The sequence below is a fragment of the Anabas testudineus genome, chromosome 19, assembly GCF_900324465.2.
Source record: "Anabas testudineus chromosome 19, fAnaTes1.2, whole genome shotgun sequence".
NCBI classification, from domain to species: Eukaryota; Metazoa; Chordata; class Actinopteri; order Anabantiformes; family Anabantidae; genus Anabas; species Anabas testudineus.
The window spans coordinates 2,461,356-2,482,960 of NC_046628.1; the positions used below are offsets into that span (position 1 = coordinate 2,461,356).

The 21,605-nt window shown below is 40.6% G+C and overlaps 4 protein-coding genes and 1 non-coding gene across 6 annotated transcripts; 4 read left to right on the forward strand and 1 right to left on the reverse strand.

Annotated features, from left to right (window-relative positions):
• The first annotated feature begins 372 nt into the window (after positions 1-372).
• mettl9 (methyltransferase like 9) lies at positions 373-3,678 on the forward strand. 2 transcript variants are annotated; one of them, XM_026350579.1, is made up of 6 exons: positions 373-534; positions 732-887; positions 1,144-1,334; positions 1,412-1,621; positions 2,249-2,433; positions 2,543-3,678. In XM_026350579.1, exons 2-6 carry the CDS (start codon positions 798-800, stop codon positions 2,767-2,769), a joined length of 903 nt encoding a protein of 300 aa, XP_026206364.1. In that variant the 5' UTR covers positions 373-534; positions 732-797; the 3' UTR covers positions 2,770-3,678. The 2 variants fall into 2 exon arrangements, with proteins under 2 accessions (XP_026206364.1, XP_026206362.1); XM_026350577.1 differs by lacking the exon at positions 373-534 and having other exon boundaries at positions 717-887.
• Positions 3,679-4,386: 708 nt separating this feature from the next.
• kdelr2b (KDEL endoplasmic reticulum protein retention receptor 2b) lies at positions 4,387-9,399 on the forward strand. Its single transcript, XM_026352130.1, has 5 exons — positions 4,387-4,670; positions 5,835-5,935; positions 6,231-6,389; positions 7,470-7,722; positions 8,138-9,399. Exons 1-5 carry the CDS (start codon positions 4,580-4,582, stop codon positions 8,170-8,172), a joined length of 639 nt encoding a protein of 212 aa, XP_026207915.1. The 5' UTR covers positions 4,387-4,579; the 3' UTR covers positions 8,173-9,399.
• Positions 9,400-9,882: 483 nt separating this feature from the next.
• Positions 9,883-15,636, forward strand: LOC113155839 (zinc finger protein 33A-like). Its single transcript, XM_026350550.1, has 7 exons — positions 9,883-10,040; positions 10,534-10,736; positions 10,975-11,076; positions 11,153-11,248; positions 11,552-11,662; positions 11,813-11,936; positions 12,899-15,636. The coding sequence occupies exons 1-7, from the start codon at positions 10,016-10,018 to the stop codon at positions 14,857-14,859; spliced, it is 2,622 nt and encodes an 873-aa protein (XP_026206335.1). The 5' UTR covers positions 9,883-10,015; the 3' UTR covers positions 14,860-15,636.
• Positions 15,637-15,937: 301 nt separating this feature from the next.
• Positions 15,938-20,875, forward strand: LOC113156693 (zinc finger protein 135-like). Its single transcript, XM_026351938.1, has 7 exons — positions 15,938-16,124; positions 17,058-17,260; positions 17,391-17,492; positions 17,651-17,746; positions 17,894-18,004; positions 18,167-18,290; positions 18,415-20,875. Exons 1-7 carry the CDS (start codon positions 16,097-16,099, stop codon positions 20,478-20,480), a joined length of 2,730 nt encoding a protein of 909 aa, XP_026207723.1. The 5' UTR covers positions 15,938-16,096; the 3' UTR covers positions 20,481-20,875.
• Positions 20,876-21,492: 617 nt separating this feature from the next.
• trnar-ccu lies at positions 21,493-21,565 on the reverse strand. The gene has a single exon. It is a non-coding gene; the product is annotated as a tRNA-Arg (tRNA).
• Between the last annotated feature and the right edge of the window lie 40 nt (positions 21,566-21,605).

Below are 21,605 nucleotides of genomic sequence, written 5' to 3' on the forward strand. Positions count from 1 at the left end.
ACATTCATGTAGAAAATTTTTTTAAGTCAATTAATAGTTTAAACTCTAAACATATAATAAATGTTTTTTCACTGAGTTCAGTGTGTAAATCAGCCCAGTTTTTGACTATATCATGGAAACATTCTTCAGTCAATTAAAAACTTAAATTCAACCGAAAAAAAAGCCATCACGACCACGACGTCACGCGATAAATAATTTATTGTTTCTGTGAGACATGCCTGCCACATTTCTTCTTAGAAATATGATGCATATTTTGCTCTCGCTGCACGTTTCTTCTCGCGAATCCAAAACCACAAACATACCCGCTGCAGTTAAAACCAGAACTCACAGAGAACGGGTGCAGGTAATCCGGGGGACACGTTTATCGGTAACTCAGGAAGTGCAAGTTATGCGGAAATGAGTTTTTGTTGTCACAGCGGGAAGAGGGCGCACGGGAGAAACACTATGTGCGTACGTGTAACAAATGAATGGATACACGGGGTTAAGATGAGGAGTAAATAGCAACTGGCTTTCTTAAATCCACCGCACCCTCAGGTTTGTTGGTTTGTTGTCTTGAAACTGGAGACATGCGGTGGCGTGTTGGCTTACAATTGGCTTCCACTAACATTAGCTTCTTTACCATTCAATATTAACCACGTCTGGCCGGTCTGGTCGCTTCTTCAAGACAGCAACCGCTGACTGTCAGCTGTCCCACTCAGACTGAGTTGTTGTCCATTATGTGTCATCTACAGCTGAGGACACTGGTTTTTGTAGCGTGGGTGCTTGGCTACGTCGCCTTTCTGGTCTCCATCAGAAGGATGTGGACGGGGAGATACGTCCGCAGTCCACTCGCCCGTTCACTGTTTATGGACATGGCGAACGAATCGCCCGCGATTGAGACACTAGAGGTATGAATGACTAACAATCAAATTAGTTCGTTTTCTCTACTTTTAATCTTTCCCTGTGTTGAAGTATCTCCTCCAAAATGATGCTGCCTGGAGATTTCAGTTCAGATGATGTCAGTTGCAGGAATAGGTCAAACTAGACTTAAGCAAGTACCAAGATTATGTGTTTTGGGAGTCGATCCAATTTAGGTTCTCTGCTGTAAAAGCTACTTTAGTTCTATATTTGTCTCTTAAATATATTTTTCCCTTTTCTCTATAGTGGTACCGGTGCTGTCCTGACCTGCTTGGAGAATCAGTGAGGCCCCTGTTCGTCCAGAGCCACCTGGACACAGACACCAAGGCTTTTCTTAAGCGTAGCGTGGAGAAGTCTGGGTGGCTCTTCACTCAGCTCTACCACTCCTTCGTATCAACTGCCCTCAGCCCATTTGTCTCACGCACGTCCATCAACGGGTGAGCAGCACGGGCAGGTCACTGTCGCAGTAGTGTGTAGCGAAGCGTATCCTCATGTCATGTGTTCTCTGTTTCAGGTTCCTGGGCCGTGGCTCTATGTTTGTGTTTTCCCCGAAGCAGTTCCAGAAGCTGCTCCGGATCGGCCCCGAGTGGAAAACTGAGAGGCTCTTGGATCTCGGCGCTGGGGATGGTGGAGTCACACAGGTTATGGGAGCCCATTTCAGAGAGGTTTATGCAACAGAGGTCTCATTACCAATGACATGGCATCTTCAGAGGAGGAATTACAAGTGAGTGGGTCACAAATAATAAAAAGAAATAATGAAATAATAAAAATAATACATTTTATTTTGAAATATCTACAGGAGTATTAAGAATTACTGAGTGCATTTATACAGCAAATAAAAAATATATATATATTCAAAGAATGTGTCGTTTATTATAATAAAAATGTATTTACATTTTTAAGGTTGCTTAATGAATATTCTCAGATATCCCAAAAATACGGCAGCATGGGACACACTGTGTGTGTGTGTGTGTGTGTGTGTGAGAGAGAGAGTGACTGGAAGTGCATGCAATGATGAAAGAAAGCAGTGTTTCTCTTAGGAAAAAATTAAGAGCAGCAGATATGTGAGTACATTACAAAATCAGGTTCTGCTGCTTTCACCTTCCAAGGATGGTGTTTTCTTTCACTAACAAAATAAAGTTGGTTTTGCTTTTCCTAATATTTTACTGTGAGGTGACAGTCAATGATTCTCAACATTTGTTGAACATATTTCAAACTGAAACTTACCAAGAGCAGGAGGGAATATGTTTGAGCTGTTGCAAAGCTTTATTTTGAAACTTCTATGCAAAATGTCTTGGTGAAATGTGTATAATGGCTGTCTTTTCTGTCCATGCCCTGCTATCACGCTCAGAGTGCTGGGTATCGACGAGTGGCAGCAGACTGGTTTCCAGTATGATGTGATCAGCTGTCTGAACCTGCTGGATCGTTGCGATGACCCTCTACGTCTCCTGCGGGACATCAAGCGATCCCTGGTTCCCAACACAGGGAGACTCATCCTAGCTGCCGTGCTTCCTTTCCAGCCGTATGTGGAAATCGGTAAGTTGGGATTCAAACGCTCATATTACTGAGTATTAATATGATTTACTTTACTGAAATTTATACTTGCTGGAGGATCCAATTAAACAACCTCTATGTGTTTTCTCAGGAGGCCGATGGCAGCGTCCCAAAGAACACCTAAAAGTAGAAGGAAACACTTGGGAGGAGCAAGTAACCAACCTGTCCAAAGAGGTTTTCCAAAGGGTGGGATTTAAGGTGGAGGCTGTGACCCGGTTGCCATACCTCTGTGAAGGGGACATGTATAACGACTACTATGTTCTTGATGATGCAGTTTTTGTTCTCAAGGCCTCAGATAACAGTGAGTCTGTTCACTGAGTGGCACAGAGGCACCTATTTTGCACATAAACTTTATTTAGGTATGTAGCTCAATGAAGGTTTTGAATGCAGTAGAAAAGGGCGAGTGAAGAATACAACTTAGTACTGTAAATCCTTATTTTACCAGCCATATTTTGTGACCATCATACCTCTACCTTTTTAAGCAAAAATCGGCGAATGGGCTTTTGCCACTACTGAAGATCGTCTAAGACATATCACCATGTTGGAACTGTTGTGTCAGTTCTGTTTCACCTTTGTCAGTTTTGTACAGTACAATTTGTTTTACAGGTGTTGTGCAAAGGACAAGTGGATGCTTGATTTAAGTGCACATAAAGTGAGGTCTTTGTTTTATAACTACATATTTTTCTTTTAATAGTGATAATAAAAGTAACATGAAGCCTCTACTAAGATTAGCCTTTATTACTGCTGTTTAAAAAGCAGTTAAAGTGACCACAGGTGTTAGATTTGAAGTATTGTTTTTTAACTGTTGTAACTTGAAATAAGCTTCATTATAGGGAAGCTGCTAGTTGGAAAACCAACAATGATGATCCAAATTACATGTTAAAGGCTCCATTGAGCTGTGGTGAGCTGCTTGTTATGATAAATTCCAATTGTGTATGTCAATACAAGCAGCGTCTTTCACATTAAATGAAGCAATTTGACCCAATGTTAATAAAATCTCTGATTGCTGCAGCTTTCATGCCAAAGCAGCACAGTGTAGCACAGCTGCTCATTAATGTCCGGATAGCGTTAGCAATCATTAGCCGCCAAAAATCAGCTACTGGTCACACTGCAGCAACAAAATCCCAGAGTGTGTTGAATTAAGCAAAAGTGCATTTAATTGGTTGTAATTTTAACTTTATATTTGTAAAAAAAAAAAAAGAAAAGAAAACATTGTTATTTCTTTTGTCAAAAGCCATATAGTTTAGTCTTAAATCAGTTATGCACCTAAAATGTCCATGTACCATTCATGCAAGAGTGAAAGAATAAAGAGTATAATATGGCATCCAAAATAAATGAAAAAAATGTTTTCAGCATTTCTCAGCTCTTAATTTTCCACACAACGTAATGTTTGTATTGATGTGTTATGTACAGCTAAGCCCTACGCTGCACTGGATTCATGTTAAAATGAGGGATCTGCACTCAGCCACGAATCAAATCAGCCACAAAAACCAAAACGTTGGACATAGACCGATGGATTACCAGCATATAAAAAGGAGAAGAAGAGGATCTTAGGAGGATAAAAAAAAAAGACAACAAACAAACAAGCAACACTGGAGTTTATCAAATAAGATTAGGGCCCCTAATTTAAGTTTTTCTTTGTGTATCTTACAGAGAGGAAGTAGGTGCACAGTTGCATAAAGTTTAAAATAAAAATTGGTTTTCCTAAATCTTGATTACTAAATAATATTAATTTATTTCAAGTCTACACATGGATTTCTTGGTGCATTTCTGTGTACATGGCAACTGAAGGTGAAAGAAAGAGCTCCCATTTCCAATAGTTTCTACGGAGCGTGGAGGCAGCATGGGTGTAGAATAACGTATGCAAATGAAGCATCCCTGGCCTCTGATTGGCTGAGCGCAGCGTCGTTTCCCGTCTTGCATTGGGTACTGTTGTCTTGGCCACGTCTCCAGGCCACGTCGCGTTTTACTCGCCATTTTCCCGTCATCTGAAACCAGAATCAGTCTATCTTAGTGTCACGGTGTCATTTAGCGCTGTCATATCGTAAAGTAACTGCTACCGGAGACCATCAGAGCTCTTTATTGGACTGTCCTAAATCGGTTTGCTTCTGCTGGCGTTCCCACAAACATGAACATTTTCAGGCTAACCGGCGATCTGTCCCACCTAGCAGCCATCATCATCCTGCTGCTAAAAATATGGAAAACCAGGTCTTGTGCCGGTGAGTTATCCTACACATTTAACATTACATACAGCTTGCATGACACGCTGTCTCGCACATAATGTGTGTTGTAGAAATGTGAAGTTTAACCAGACCGACAAGGATTGGGATTTTCTTCACTTGGAGCTCATTAGCCAATTGTCGGCTAACCTAGTTGGCTAGCAACACTGTTGATAACTTACACCAGTGCCAATGCCGTCAAACGAAGACGGCCATTCTTGAATTTGTTTCGAACATGTCTGCGAGCAGTGTGTATCTTGATACATTTTGGAAAGAAGTAGTTGTAAAGTCTACTTAGCAGCTGTCTTGCTAGCTAACGCTAGCTTTGACAGTGCAGCGGGCCCCGCTGCAACATAGGCGAGGTGAGGACAAGGGGACCGGAGTGCCACCGCGTTAGTTAGTCTAGCTCGGCACGTTGGGCCTCATTTTCACATCGCGTTGTTGGAAACGGAGCTGGTTGCACGTTACCCTCTGTCATTCCTGTACTACGTTAGCACAGCTGTGACTTCTGACGTGGCAGCAGAGAGTACTCACTGTCTGATCACCATTTGACATTTGCATCGTGAGCCAGAGACCAAATCCTACTGGCCATCAGCATCACAGGTGTCCAGCCGATTGCTCGGTTGTAATGAACTTTGCTGCTTTCTTGATCGGCTCTGCTGTCTTTTCCTGCTCTGCCAGTGGTCAAAGGTTAGGGCTGTATCACTGCTAGACAGCCAGTCAGTGGAGTTGTGTCATTACTGCTCATTGACTGAGATTATAGCCAGATAGTACTATTCAGTTGAGTACAGGCTCCAGTGTTCTTAAAATGTCTACATTTGACTTTAATTATGAATCAGTAAAGGTCATATTAACTTACACGTTTCAACTGTCAACACTAGGGTATGTTGGGCTACTTATATTGTAATAGTCAAGTAGCCCCCCTCCTCACAGTGGGTGTGATTCAGAGGGCATGTTACCACTTGCCAACACACAAGATAAACAGAGCAGCTTGCTTCCAGGTGCAGGTGATGAAGACTGTGGAGCTGCACCGGGCAGATATTCTGAAACCATACACTACCACCTGCTTATTAGAGTGATGCAGTGTAACTCTGTAATATCACATGTTCCTGAATGAATGAATGAATGATCGAAGGAATAAAAGGTTCTGCTCTTTCTTTATAGGCATCTCTGGAAAGAGTCAGGTTTTGTTTGCTTTGGTGTTCACCACTCGCTACCTGGACCTGCTCACGTCCTTCATCTCTCTCTACAACACCACAATGAAGGTGAGACACTCACATCTTGCGCCTCATTTTCTGATTTCCTGTAGTGTTTTTTTTTCCTTCCCTAAGCTCTAAACACACATTATTAAGGCTTAATTAATACACCGGGTGGACACACCCGTGTTTGCTAAAGGATAAAGCTGCGGAGCAAGATGCAACAGACCTGTGTGTGTGTGTGTGTGTGTGTGTGTTTGTTTGATTTTGTGTGTGTTTGTTTGTTTGTTTCATTTCACACTGTTAGGTGCTGAGATCAGTGGATTTTAATCTGTCATGTTTTGGTGTTGTCCTTATGTTTCAGATTATCTACATCGGATGTGCGTACGCCACTGTGTACCTGATCTACATTAAGTTCAAGGCTACTTATGATGGAAACCACGACACTTTCAGAGTGGAGTTCCTGGTTGTCCCTGTTGGTGGCTTGGCGTTCCTGGTTAACCATGACTTCTCTCCACTGGAGGTTAGAAAGTCAGCACAAACGCACACTGATACTGGGTTCTTACAGCAGAGATGCATATATTTACAAATGTACTGGCCCATGCGACAGTAGGGGGCTAGAGAATGCATTATTTCAGTGAGTGTCCTCACAATGACTTCCATACAAAAATGCAGGTCAGGACAAACTCTTATCGAGGCATATACCAGGAGAAGGGTATTAAACCATTTCTACAGCTGTTTGAGTACCCAGCAGTCAGTGAATCAGTACTTCAGAAGTCCTCTGCAGAGATGGGAGACTCACACATATATACGACATCCTGTCCATTCATTATCGAGGAAAAGCTGCCTTTGCACATGTGAGAGAGTTTGAACTGAAGTTATATTAAAAGGAAAACCTGTTAAAGGCCCAACTTTACTCAAATATCCTTTAGAGCCACAGATAAGCAATCAGAGAGACAATCAGGATCATCTTGATTCGAGTTGAAACCAAAGCAGAGAGTCGGTTTAATACGCCATTAATGAATTTTGGCTGGGCACCTCGGCACAACGCATCTCTGGAACTACAGATTCACCAGAGTCTTGTATGTGTATGTGTATGTGTAACACTCGTCATAAAGCCCTTTATGAAAGAATGGGAACAGAAGCCTCTTGAGGTAGAAGGAAAATTGACAGCCCCTTTGGAGTTTGTCAGTCTTTAAAGTGCTCTGAAAACATGACTACCGAGACTGTGTGATCTGAGGACACAAAAGGACATTTTTTAGGCAGAAGTGTTTAGAACTGTGTCAAACATCAGCTTATACTCATCACCTGCTAAAACCATCCCTATAAAGGAGAAGAAAACATCCTATAGGTTGCACATGAGCAGAGATGACCTCAAACCAAAACAGTGCTTAGGCTACATTCTGCTTGGAGCTGTACAAGGCAGAGCAACTAAGCCAGTTCCAGAGCAGGATATAGACAGAGCCATATCTTTCAGTTGGACATGACAGAATGTCCACTTTGTTTCTACAACAACTATGCAAATTCAGTGCAGTCTGTGGTTGTTGTTAGTCAAAATATGTCAGTACTCTTTCGTCTCTTAAACACTCTTTCCTTTTCCCAGATCCTGTGGACATTCTCTATCTACTTGGAGTCTGTGGCCATCCTGCCCCAGCTTTTCATGATCAGTAAGACGGGTGAGGCTGAGACCATCACCACCCACTACCTGTTCTTCCTGGGACTCTACAGAGCCCTCTACCTCTTCAACTGGATATGGAGGTTCTACTTTGAGGGATTCTTTGACATGATCGCCATTGTTGCCGGAGTGGTGCAGACCATCCTCTACTGTGACTTCTTCTATTTGTATGTAACAAAAGGTGAGTCTTACTGTATCATTTCATTTTTATTTTATTCAGTTCAATTAGAAATACAGTTTAATATACAAGAGTGTAATGATTCTTCATAGCCACAAGCTTGATTCAGAGTTTCAAGAGGATCAATATATTATATTATTATTATTATTATTGTTATTATTAAGATGTAGATGACTACACTATATACTGTCCCTGAACATCGCCTGAGACAGATAACCTACGCTCTGTAATGTACATGAATGCAAAACATACATGCAAAAAGTATGCTTAATTTGTTGAATTGTTTAGTTAAGAGCAATAACAAATATTAAATAAAAAGAAAAATTAAAGGAACGTGCAGCTCCATCACTCTGCTGTCTTGCTGTTACAATTGCTGTGCATTTGTTGTTTTATATAAACCTGTTCTTTCTCATTCCAGTACTGAAAGGCAAGAAGCTGAGTCTGCCAGCCTAAGTGCCAAAGAGGAGTGTCTTGGCAGACTCGAGGCGGGGGATCGGAGGGGAGGAGGAATGGTAGTGGACACCTCTGACACCCCCACCATCACCCCCTCCACCACTGCCTCCTCCTCTTCCCCTTCCGCCAGTGTAAGATGCCTGAGACAGAGAACGAGCGGGAGCCGCTGGCTGCACCCTCCCCTGCTGCAAAATCAGTGGAATGGGAACACCTGCAGAGGCTGGTCCGTAGCCTTCGGATTTCTGTTTGATGCATCTTGCCTTAACAGTTTTTTTATTACTCTGTATAAAGGAAGGAAAAAAAAGTGAGAAAAGTTTTATACATAAAAATGTGTACTCTGAAGATTCGACACATTGGTGAATGAGAGCTGAAGATGTAAAATTGCCTATGATTTGGCATTGTATGATATTGAAGTGGACTTCTTGTGGTGGGATATTATTGACTCAAGCGTTTGTAATAGTATTTGCAATGGAAATAAATGTGCATTGTTTTGTCTGAATGAGGAATATGATGAATCCTCATAACTTTGGTGAGCAAGTCATGTAATGTTTTTTTTTTTTTTTTTAAAGGCCAGCATTCCCATGTATAAAGATTATTTTCTTAATTTTTCCCATGCCTGAGGTAGAATTTAGAACCTAGATGCCATAATTTGAGTCGTTTTTCAAAATAAAATGAACTCAGTAGTAACTCCAGATATAGATTTGATCAAGAATTGATTAGTGTGAGTTCCTTCTTTGTTACTATTTTGAACACACTGCCTTTTAGGATGTGATCAACACAACATGAAAGCAACAGTTTAAAGGACAGCAAGCTCATCACTGTATATTGCTTTCTTCATTTGATTGCTCAACAAGGATTCTAATTACTTTCAATTATATCTCTTTGCTCAGCCCATTTGTTTTGAATGGCTCCTTTTAATGTTTGGGTATAAATTCACTGGTAGTGTGCTGGGTACAAACTATCACTACAGGAAAATATCTTAAGTTGTATTTATTTTTATCTTCTTCCTGCTTTCTAATAAACAGAGTCCGTTGAATTGTCCACCTGTTGTGCATAATTTTAACCTTAAACAAAGAATTTTGTGTTGCACTAGGCGTAGAGAAGCACAACCCTACGAAATATCCCACTGAATCCTAAATAGATCCTGCTTCTGTTCCAGTTTTCATTTAAATTTTGTATCAGAGCTTTTGCATGATGTTGCCACCACAAATAAAGACTTTATGGGAAGATTTTGTCTCATGACTGTGGTTGTGATGTCACACACCTGACCTAGTACTTCATTATTAAAAATGCAGTAGTACTCCCTAACACCTGTACACAGATCTGCTCTAAGAAAACCATTAATGCTGTAAAAATAAATTCAATAACCGACAGACTGCAATGTCATGATATAATCAGACACAGTTTAACTTTGATGCCAGGATGCTCTCTGTTGGCGGTGCACATTGTATTCATGTTCGATGTCTGACACTGCTTTGCTAAAGGTTCCGCACGTTAAAAGCTCTCTCCAGTATTATCCTACTTATATAACTTTAATATATTAGTACGTTTAGTTAACTATTTTACACACAGTCTTGCCATTGATTTTAGACGCTGACGTTTAACGGGGCTACAATTGTTCGATAGTCGACCTGTGCTGGGAACAGTCGGACAGGACAGATGACCAGGGGAACATTAACCCGGTCGGACCACTCAGCAAACAGCAGCGCTTGTTTCTGAATTTGCAGGGGATGGTTGGTTTCCACCTCTAGCTTTCACAAAAAGTCAGGGAACGGAGTCGAATCAATCCCACATCTTCTGCCAGTTAGCCAAAACCCATCGTAGCTGACTGAAGAGGATACAAATGGAAGACATTTCTCAAGGAAAATGTGAGTTGTACTACTGGAAGCAATGGAATTGACTAGCTAGCTAAGAGTTAAAGTGAAGCTAACTTAAAAACACTCGATTTAGTTTTACAAAGGAATGTTATAAGTGCTTTACACATAGAAAGAAGATAATACCAGCGTTAAATAATGCATTACAACTGGTATATAATTTTAATTGGTAAGATAAACCTGCCTTATAAGTCAAGGTAAGACTTTCTAATTTTCCAAACTAAAGCTAAGTTGCTATAAAAGTGCTAAAAAGAGTTGTATAATCAGTTTGAGCCTTTTAATGAAAATGCATAAATGTTGCAGTATGAGACAAATTAAGCAAGACTACAACTATTGTATTAAGAGTAACCAGATTTTCAGATTTTTACCAGAAGTTCATTGCTATCAAAACAAACAACCAAAAACAAGTTAGAAGTAAGAGGAAGTAAATCTACTTAGACTTATATAACCCCTGGTGTTAAGATGATCTACTTGTGTTCACTTTCAGCTACCCACCTTCCTCTCTCCTCTCTGCGCCTGTTGGTCCCACCTGTTCGGCTGGTCTCAGCAGCAGCCTGGCAGACCGTCCAGCAGAAAGTTGTGTCCGATTATGGGGTTCTCGAAGAGTTTGTCTCCATGGTTACAGACTTTATCCCCGAGCTACTCTCCAGCCACCAGAGAGCCCAACTTATTCTAGGTCTCAGGGCACGGGTGAGGAAGAGTACTAGTCAGCTAGATTTAAATACCACTCCAATGTAAGAGTTAACTTCATAGTCTCTGGTTAGATAAGAATAGATATAAATGTGTTTATGCTAATGTGATGGTGCTCCAAAGTCACTGAAATGTTGTCCGTCAGAGCTAACTGCACTAGATGAGATGTTTCAAAGAGAGGTTTAGAGGAAGTGTTTGAATCCACTGTGATAATGAAAAAAGATGTTTGTGGTTTTAGCTAATCCTGGAGTTATGTCGGTGTGAAGCTACGGCTACCTTTGACATTGTTAAGCCGCACCTGGACAGAATACACACCCTTATCGCAGCGTGGGTAACGGAGGTCAGTTCAAAGACATGTCAGATGTCTCTCTTTTAAAGTGTCTTGTAGTTTGTTTTGACTGTGTCATGTCTTGTAGGTTGGTGCTACTGATGTGGAAATTCAAAATTCCGACTTTGTGGATCTTGTTAAAAACATCCTGAAAGATCCTGACCAAAGGGAACACTTCTTTCAGGTCAGTATTAGTGTTTAACTCTGATTTAGATCAGGAACCGTACATTGAATTGTCATTTAACTATTTAAAATTGAATTAGTTAGGCAGCGTTGTAACAGTTAACGTGACGTATCAGCACACTGCCATTTTGACAAATAAACATAGAGCACTAACAGATGATGTTAGTGTTCACATGTGTTTCAAAACTCAACTCTGTGCCATAGTTCAGTGTTGTGTCTTAAATAACTTCATCGATACTGAGTTCTCTATATGTTTTTGTCTTCTTTTTTTTTTTTTTAATTAACAACAAAGCTTTTCTTTCAGAAAGTTTTCCCCAAAGAGTTTGGTCCCACTTTTGATGAAGCACTTCACAGCTTGATGTGGATCTTTCTGTCCCGACTTGAAAACTTTCTTCCTCTTCAGTCTTTCCAACAGGTGAAGAAAAACACATACATCATCTTTAAATCCACTGTCCGGTAGAGGTTCTGTTCTCTTTTTTTTTAGTTTGGTTTATTTATAAGGATTCCCATTTAGTCTTCCTGTCTTGCTTATATATTTATTTGTCATTTCTTTCCTTTGTTTCAGGTTGCCTCTATGTTAGTTGAGGTGTCCTCCGTTCTGGAGGAGTGTATGGAGTCTGTGTCTCACTGTGATGAGCTCAGAACCTTGCTGCGGTATCAAAAAGAAGTCAGCCAACTGGATCCCAATGGCAAGTTTTTTGAGTAGCTCGAGAGTCTTTTCAATAACTCTCTTTAATAAATATGTATAATATCATCCTTTATTCAAATCCTATGTCTTTTCCCTCGACTTTGCACTATTTGAGAGAACATCACTTAACCTGACCCATAAGTGGAGTAATAACATATGCTGATGTAGGTGTTGATCTTCAGCTGTTTATCTTTATTCAGCTCTTCCGCAGTGATTGTACTAATGCAGACTTGTTCAATGAGACTCTAATCACTTTATGATGTTGTTTAAAAACAACAGTATTTCCCATCTTTTACTTGGAAGCCTGTACTGTGAATAAGACCAACCTTTAAAATGACTGCATCTTCATCAAACTGGTGATTCGATGACTGCATTACTGCATTCAACTGATGATTTCTTTCATTATCACCCAATCGACTGAATAATGCATAAATAAATGATTTATTAAATGTAAAAAAAAATATATATATATATATATATATAATCAAAGAAAATATGAGCATACAGAAAGAGATTTCTCTGGGCATCAATCTGAAATAGAAATGTATTTTAAACACTACTGAACTTGATGCTGTTGCCAACATGAATGTACAAATGTAGCCTGGATTTGTTCTCAGAAGGTTTTGGCAGAAATCTAAAATGCTAATATACTTATTGTGAACTAATGTTTTACGTGGTTAATCCATAATTATACATCATAATGTATTCATTTATTATATTTTTTACTAAGAATCTGCAACTGAAAAGTAACTAGCAACTAAAGTTAAATAAATTGTGATTCCATACTGACATCTGCAGAGGTGGGTGGACCCAGACCGTATTGATTGGGCTGCACCTTTGATAATTAATTTAATTTCTCATTGAATTTGTGGAAAGTATGTTATTTGCCTGATTTGCCTGATGAACAGTGGGTTTCAGGATTTAGTCCTTCGCTGTTTTCTTACATCATTTTTTTTCTTGCAGATGCTTCCTTGGACGGTGTGTGCATTATTTTAGCTCTCAAACTTCCCTCAGTAAAAAGAACTGAAGCACAGAAAACACCAACAGGAGGCGACCTGATGAATAAGACGCTCTCATGTACACTGGATTTAGAGAAGGGAGCTTTAACTTTGCCTCAGACAACACATATACACACTAAAACGGGCAACAGCACAGGTAATATAAAGACTGACCAAACTAACTGGACTCCTTCAAACGGACCAGCAATGCTTCCTGGAGATACTATGAGACCTTCTAAAAATGCATCTCACCTCCTGAAACAATGCCATGTTCAGCTGGAGAGAGTTGAAATGCCGCTGTCTTCGCAGCTTCAACCTGTTAGACGAAAGAAAGGCCAGAGGATGAAAAAAATTCTGCTCAAAGAGAAAAGAGGGCTTCGGGAAGAGGCCCACACTTCTTCTACGAAAGCAGCCTCACCTGACTGGGCTCCCCCAGAGGTCTCAGACAGCGAGGATTCAGCCAACTTCAGCAAAGACACATCATATATGGCTCCTGTCAGTGACTGCAGTGAAAATGACTCATGGTCTTACTACTCAGAGGACGACTCTGACCATATGAACACTAGTAATAGTAATTGCAGTATGGCTGATTCGTGGTCTTACTACTCAGATGATACCTCTTCTTTAATGAGTCAAATCAGTAGATCAACTGAAGACAATATACTGTCTAACAGCTCAAATGAGGACCTTCCTGAGGACCTTCCCTTCATTGGTCCTGAAAACATATCAGCCACAAGCAGGACGCCCGGCATCTCCAGCCCTCCAAAAAAGATTCGTAAAGTCCAGTGCTTCATCTGCAAGGAGACTGTGAACACGGTGTTGAAAAAGCACCTGAGAACCCACTTCCCTACCGGTGATTACACCTGCCCCGGATGCGACAGCAGATTCAAACTCTTTTCATCTCTCAAGACGCACATGCTGAGAAGGTGCTATGAGTACATTCAGCAGCAGGTAAGTCCGGAAACGCCGGACAAAGCCAAGAACATTTACAAGTGCGACGAATGCCAAGCGGCGTTCAGGTACAAAGTCTCACTGGAAAGGCACAAAGTGACCCACAACGAACTGTACTGCAATGTCTGTAGGAGAGTGTTACGAGATGCAGCAATGTTAGCAAGGCACAAGGTTTCACACACCCCTTATCAGTGCACGCGGTGCGAGGAGAGCTTCACTTACTTTTTACCATTGCAAAGACATTTTGAAAATGTCCATAAAATCAGCAGGCCGTTTAAATGCAACCACTGCCCGAAAACCTTACCCAAGCTGCGTGCTTTGATCGTCCATGAGTGGACGCACACGGGTCACCTGCCGTTCCAGTGTGCTCAGTGCAGCGTCAGATTCAGGTCCGATTCAGAGCTCATTCATCATCAGAGGGTCCACACGAGAGAGAAACCCTACCTGTGCCCAGAGTGCGGCAAGACTTTCTCGCAGAGGAGCAACCTGTTGCGGCACGTGAAACTCGTCCACAGCGAGTTTCGTAATGTGAGGCGGCATTCTTGCTCCCAGTGTGAGAAATCCTTCAAAGAGAGAGGAGCCCTGATAAAACACCAGAGGAGAAAACACTTAAACGAAGTGTTCCGTCATCCGTGCCCTTACTGCGGCAAGATGGTCGCCGCAAGCACGCTCACAAGACACAAACTGATGCATACGGGAGAGAGACCATTTAAATGCACCATGCCCAACTGTGACAAGTTCTTCAGGTCAACTTCTGAAGTGAAGAGGCATGTCCTCTGCAACCATACCTCAGATAGACCATATAAATGCGATGTGTGTGGAAAGGGCTTTGTGAATAAGTGTTTCCTCAATACACACTCTAAAATACACTCTGGAGAGAAGCCGTTTGTTTGCCACATCTGCGGCAAGGCTTTCCCCAAACTTTACAGCATGCAGAGACACAAAAACCTTGTACATACATTCATATCACATTAACATTAGTATGTGATAAGTATGTGGAGCCCTCTTAACCATTGGATAATTCAGTACAGTTGCTATGGCCTTCCCCTGGACATTTTTTCATGTTATTTGTCATATACCCTGATCTATTAAACATCTATAAAACAAATAATTTAAATTAAAGAAATATATGAAAGACAGTTGATAAAAAACAGATTACATGCAGTATAATGATGTGCATAGTCTTTTTCTCTTTTGCTGTATGTTTCTCACAGATTTCATTCATTTCGAATGTAATGTTTCTGTGACATTTATCAACTCAAAATAAAAAACCATATGGAATATGACATGGGAAAATGCAAAAGAGAAGTTAGAAATCTCACTTAGACCTAAATCTATTTTCATGTGGTGCTTTATGTTAAAAAAAACACTAAATAGTCTTACAATATTAAAGAATGTTGGAAAAACATTAACGTTATTATACATTGCATACAATAGGTGGTTGTAAAGGTGTTATTATCTGTCTATGGGTACAGAAGGGACTTTATCTGCAATATTCACATATGATGTTTATACATACTGTGCTGCTTTTTGTATTTTTGTAGTATTTTATCCTAAAGAAAATACATTACACTTGACTACACTTGACACAATGTGCATCTTTATGTATTTTATTCATGTCGTTGTTGGTGTGTTTATAAATTGGAAGTTTGACATGGCCTGATTCGTTGTGTTATTGAGCCTGTGCATCAAACATGATAAGCTTAGATAAGTTTTTTTTGTTATTGTTGTTACTTAGGCGATTTATTTAGATTTAGCAACAGGATTAAACCTTCTTTAATCAGGATTTGGAGATGGAAAGGACAAACCACCAGAATAAAGCTACGTTTGTACTCTGTCTTGATTACAAATACAGTAACAGTCTGTGTTTGTTCTAAATAAAATAAAAGCCTAATAACTGTGGGAGTAGAGGTAAAAAATTAAATTAAATTAAATTTAAAAAAATGAATCAACTACATATTATGTGAGAAAAGGTGGAATGAAAGAAGAAAATCCAATATGTATACCATGTGGAACTAATGAAAACGGCAGTGTTTGTCGTCGGACTGTTATTCCGGGCGGCACGCAAGGACGGTAACCGTTGACGCACAAAGATCGCTTCTGTTACTTCGGTCTCTTGAATCCAGACGTTGTAAAAACGTTTTCTTGGACTTCGGCTGAGAGACAAACATAATTTGCCCTCACTGGAATGTAACTGTGTTGAACACATAGGATGGACGGGGGTATTACCGAGTTACCTGGTGAGTGTAATCGTTTACATAGATTTGTTTAAGTAGGCCCCAACACAGCCCGCGCGCGGGAATAGCTTTGGTAGATGGTTAAGTAAATTGTTATTTGTGAGATAATTTATTACTCAGGGTGAACTTAATAAGTCGCGGCTTCCACGAACATCCCTCCATTCAAGCAGACGTCGAAATTGATAGCTGCGTTTCTGCTATAACACTCATTAGGTGGGAGTTTTCAGATTCGTGCTAACGCTAGCTATCGGGTTTTGCTGTATTGGCTAATGCTAGCTAAATGAAGTTAGCGTTAGTTGCAGACAAGTGGCTCTTTCAAGTTAACCACCTACTCAGTTATGTATGTGGCTTTTGAATAACTAGTGACAATGAAACTGTGCAGTACGTATTGGCACGGAGACTTCAAACGTATTTATAATAAATAAATGCTAATTTGGACACAGACAAGTAGGAGTTGCTTAATCTTCGATCGCGGAAATGAAACAGTACAGACTTTCGCCTTTTAAAGAGAGCTGGTTATTTCAGTGTTTATGTAGAGTTTCTAGTGAAAAAGCAAATACTTAACCCTTTTAACATTAATTGTTTGCATACCGAAATGGGAAAATTAGATCAGGGACAAAACGTAAACCTTTTTGCTAGTTTCCCTGATCAACAATGACGCTAATGTTTGGCTCTGGCTTTACAGTTTGCTTTTGGGCATTAAATATAAACATGTTTAAAACCCAGATGAAGTATGAGTCGTGGAGATTTTAATGTAATGCAGTTTGTATTTGTGTTTGTAATACATTTGAGGGGCTGATTGAACAGTTTTAACAGTTTTCCTTTCACCCAAATGAACATATCTAAAATGCGATTTTCAAAACATTTTCAATCCTGATGTGATTATGCAGTGCTAAACGTCGCCCTTTTTTTTTTTAACTTTATTTTAATCTCCAGGTCCCACTCTTTCTTTATCCACTCTGCGCCTCCTGGTCCCACCAATTCGGCTGGTATCTGCAGCAATCTGGCAGACAGTGGAGCAGAAAATTGTGTCGGATTATGGGTTGCTTGAGGAGTTTGTGCTTATGGTCACAGATATTGTTCCTCAACTTCTTTCAACGAGGCAGCGGGCTGAACTTATTTTGGGTCTAAGAGCACGGGTGAGGAAATGTTGCAGTCAATGTTGTTCAAAATCACAGAAAAATTAACCAAATAAGATTAACTTAACATTTGGAGGGGGCACAAGTATTGATAAATGAATTAATTTTTTTATTTGTTTTTTGGTCGTAGCTGATCCTGGAGCTATGTCGCTCTGAGGAAACTGCTGACCTTCAGATTATTCAGCCACATCTAGATCGACTGCAGAACCTGAGATGTCTTTGGAATGGGGAGGTTGGTCTTTTTTGTCATTGGGTTTTGTGTTTGTTTAACTGACTGTTGTTTGATGAAGTGTTTGACTTTCTTTCTTCTTTTGGTCAAAACCTAAAAATTCATAGATTTTATGATTCCCAGAAGTTACATCTGCAATTTTTAATACTCTTTTATTGCAGAGTGATAATGCAGAACAAGAATCAGCTGATTCACATTTCATGCGTCTTGTTCAAAATCTGCTGAGAGATCCCGAAGAGAGAAAAAACTTTTTCCAGGTAAGTTTTGATTACCTGGATAATGCATCTGCATCATCTAGTTTTTGGTTTTGTGATCCGTTTTTGTGTGTTCTTTATTTTAAAATGTAACTGTTACATGGACTTCTAATGAATTTCAAATACATGGATTTTGTTTTTGTATTCCAGGATGTCTTCCCAGGAGACTTTGGCCCCACATATGACAAAGCAATCCAGACATTGATGTGGCTGTTTCTCTCCAGACTTGAAAAGCTTCTTCCCACCCAAACTCTCCAACAGGTACATTTAATACATAACCAAAGTTTAACACAAATTCATGAGTATTTTGTTGCATTACACTCCCACACTACATACTGATGGGAGCTGTTTTTGTTGGGTCATTTATAAATAGAGAAAGGGGAAAGGCTTGCTCACACTCATTTACCATTTCGTCTTTTTCAGATCGCAGCATTGCTCAGCAACACCTCATCAGTTCTGAGTGAATGCATGCAGGCTTTTGCTCAGCCAGAGGAGCTGAAAACCTTGCTGGACACTCAGAAGGACCTTAGCCAATTAGAGGACATTGGTGAGCTTCTCATAATTATAATGAGACAAAATATTACAGATATGAAATACTGTTTGGTAAAGAAACCATTTTTTCCATTTGATTTTGTCACATTAACAGCGAGTGCAATGTCTTGTCTTTCCAGAGTCATTCATTGTTGACAGCGGTATCTTGTCAGCCCTGTGTCTCCCACCTGTGGAAAGAGTTGTTATTGTCAATGAACAAACTGAAACTGATGCAGAGAGCGGACTTGTGTATACTGTCTGCACAGAGATGGAGGTAGAATCTGAGAACAAAGAGGTCTACGTGGAGGCAACTGGGAACTCTGAGGAATGTGTGCAAACCGAGTGTTTTGGTGTCGGCAGTGAAGTGAAAGCAGAAATGGACACTGTGGTGGTCGCAGATCCTGTCGAACACACAGAGGCTAGTGAGAGCGAAATTGTAGACGACCACCAGGATGACCACTCAGGAACACTGATGATTGGTGTAGACGGACAGGTGACTATGTTGGATGAAGTGGAGAAGAAGTCAAACAAACGTGGGAGGAAGAAGAAACGTCCCGCAGATGAAGACTTCAAAGTGCAAGGCAGTACAAAGAACAATAAAGACGATCCAGACTCTGATGTTTTGTCAGAAAGACCAATGAGAAAGAACCGAGGACTCAAGATGAAAGGATATCTGTCGCAGTGGAAAAAATCCGGAAAGACACAGGGCAGCAGTACTACTAACAGTAGTTCCAAAAAGTTTGCCAGCTCAGCTAAAAGCAAAGATTTGGAAGAGAGAACATGTAAAGTTTGTAACATGGTCGTAAGTCGCCCCAAGTTCTTAGAGCGACACATGAATAGACACTCAGAAGAGCTCCCCTACTCTTGTCCTACATGTAAAAGGTTTTATAAGAGCCTGCGGTACTTGCAGCAACACAGATGTCACAGTGTGGCGAAAGCAAGGGTTGGCAGGAAAGCAAAGGAAGAAGAGACTGAAGCAGACGAGGCAGAACAATCATCTAGCGGGGTTCCTTGTGAAGAAGCCATCGAAGAGCAGCCGTCAGACAACAACACCACACATGACCCTGACTACTCCCCTTCAGCAGAAAGGAGGTCTTCCAAAGACTCGGGACAGAAAAGCCCAGAAGGAAATAAATCTCTCATAGAAGGACCGTTCTATTGTCCCCACTGCAGTGTGGAGTTCAAGTGCAAACAAACCTTTAGGTTCCATTTAAGGAACATTTGCTACAATGAACAACAGGTGGATCCCGAGAAGCCAGAGGATGTTAAGCATTGTTTCAGGTGTGATGAATGTGACAAGGCGTTCAAATACAAATCAACATTGGATTCCCACAAACAGACTCACAACCCACTGTACTGTGAGGTTTGTATGAAACTGGTACGTGACGCAGAGGCACTGGCAATGCATAAAGAATCCCACACACCATTTCAGTGTAACCAGTGTGAGGAGAACTTCCCTGTGTTCAAGGCCCTTCACAAGCACTACATCGACGTCCACAATCCCACTGAACCTTTCACCTGCACCCACTGCCAGACAACATTTGCCAGTTTGAAGCGGTTCATCAGGCACGAGTGGAAACACACCGGTTACCAACCATTTCAGTGCCCACACTGCAGTAAACGGTTCCGATCCTACTCCGACCTCGTGGAGCACCAGAAAAAACACACAAAGGCGTATCCATTCCTGTGCTGGGAGTGTGGCAAAAAGTTCAGGCACGGCGTAACGCTGACGAGGCACGTGGAGCGCGTGCACCACTCCGGCGAGCCCATGACGCAAAAACCCTTGCCAACCTTCACATGTTCTCAGTGCGGAAAGACCTTCACGTCCAGGAGATGCCTCCTGAAACACGACAACTTCCATCACAAAGGGCTGCGTTTCCCATGTGAGCATTGTGGGAAGGGATTTTTTGGCAAGGATGCGTTGGTGAGGCATACTTTGATTCACACAGGCGAGAGGCCATTCAAGTGTGATGACTGTGATAAATCCTTCAGATCCGCAGCCGAACTAAAGATACACAGGAGATACCACACCGGGGAAAGACCATTTAAGTGCACCATCTGTGATAAAGGTTTTGTCCAGTCCTGCTTTCTTACTTTACACATGCGAACCCATACAGGAGAGAGACCATATGTTTGTTTAGTGTGCAACAAGGGCTTTTCAAGCTTGCATGGCCTAAAAAGACACAAGAGGCTGGTTCATGCGTAGGTTATGGTAATTTGAAACTACTTATCTTAAGTGTGTTCTGTTTAACGTTCCCTTATTGAAGGAGGTCAGAGGTCAGATTCGGCTGTAAGCCACACCTCTCAACAAAGACAGTCAAGCAGTGTGGATACTGACTCACATTGGGGACATTAAAACCTGGTTTGCCAGTTGAAGTGTTTCCCTATGTCAGCCACACTAGTGTCTCTGTGGTCATCACAGCTCAAATTATTAGGAACTGTAAATATATAGTGCATAATAAAAATGTAACTTTGTATTTTTACAGAAACGTTTGCTGTAGTCGTACATAAGATTTGTATGTATAAATGATAAAAAACTAAATTCCTTTGGGAATTGATTTGTTTTTCTTGAATAAATTGAACGTTTGATTCCACGTGTCACTCGATGGACTCTCTGGGGTGGTGGGAGATTATTCTTGAGGTATTCCTACAGAATATGATAACTAAACAGATGTATGGCAATCAATAGGAGGATTTTCAGGGTCCTGGTTCTGTGCTTTCTGTGCTGCTATCTAACTTAGCTTCTTTGCCATAACAGCAAAAGCATATGTATAATTAATTACATTCACAAAGTGTGTGTGTTGGTTTGGCAGTTCAGGGTTTTGTTGGGCATGCTACCCCACGGGTACAGTTTATATTTTCTAACAATAGAATATCTGTACAACATCCCACATAAGAACTTCAGCTTATTTGCAGAATGGTGTTGCATATGGGGGAGAGTTAATGACTGATTACTGTCTATTCGTGCTCATAATTGGGAATCAGAACATTTAGATGATTCTGTAAATAAATGCTTTCTTGAATAAAGTTAAAATTAATTGTTATTAATTGCATAAATAATATTGTAGACACCCTTGTATATTCCAATCGATTGCAGACATACTAATACGAGCCAATATGGATATTTTTTTCCGTTATAAGTGTTTGTCGACTTAAAGTATACAGTATAAATAGAATTATTAAGAATAACATCGTTAAATGATATTTATAAAATACTTCACCCCAGATGGGACTCGAACCCACAATCCCTGGCTTAGGAGGCCAGTGCCTTATCCATTAGGCCACTGGGGCTATATTGGTATCAGAGTCGACGTTTTTCAATAAGTATAAT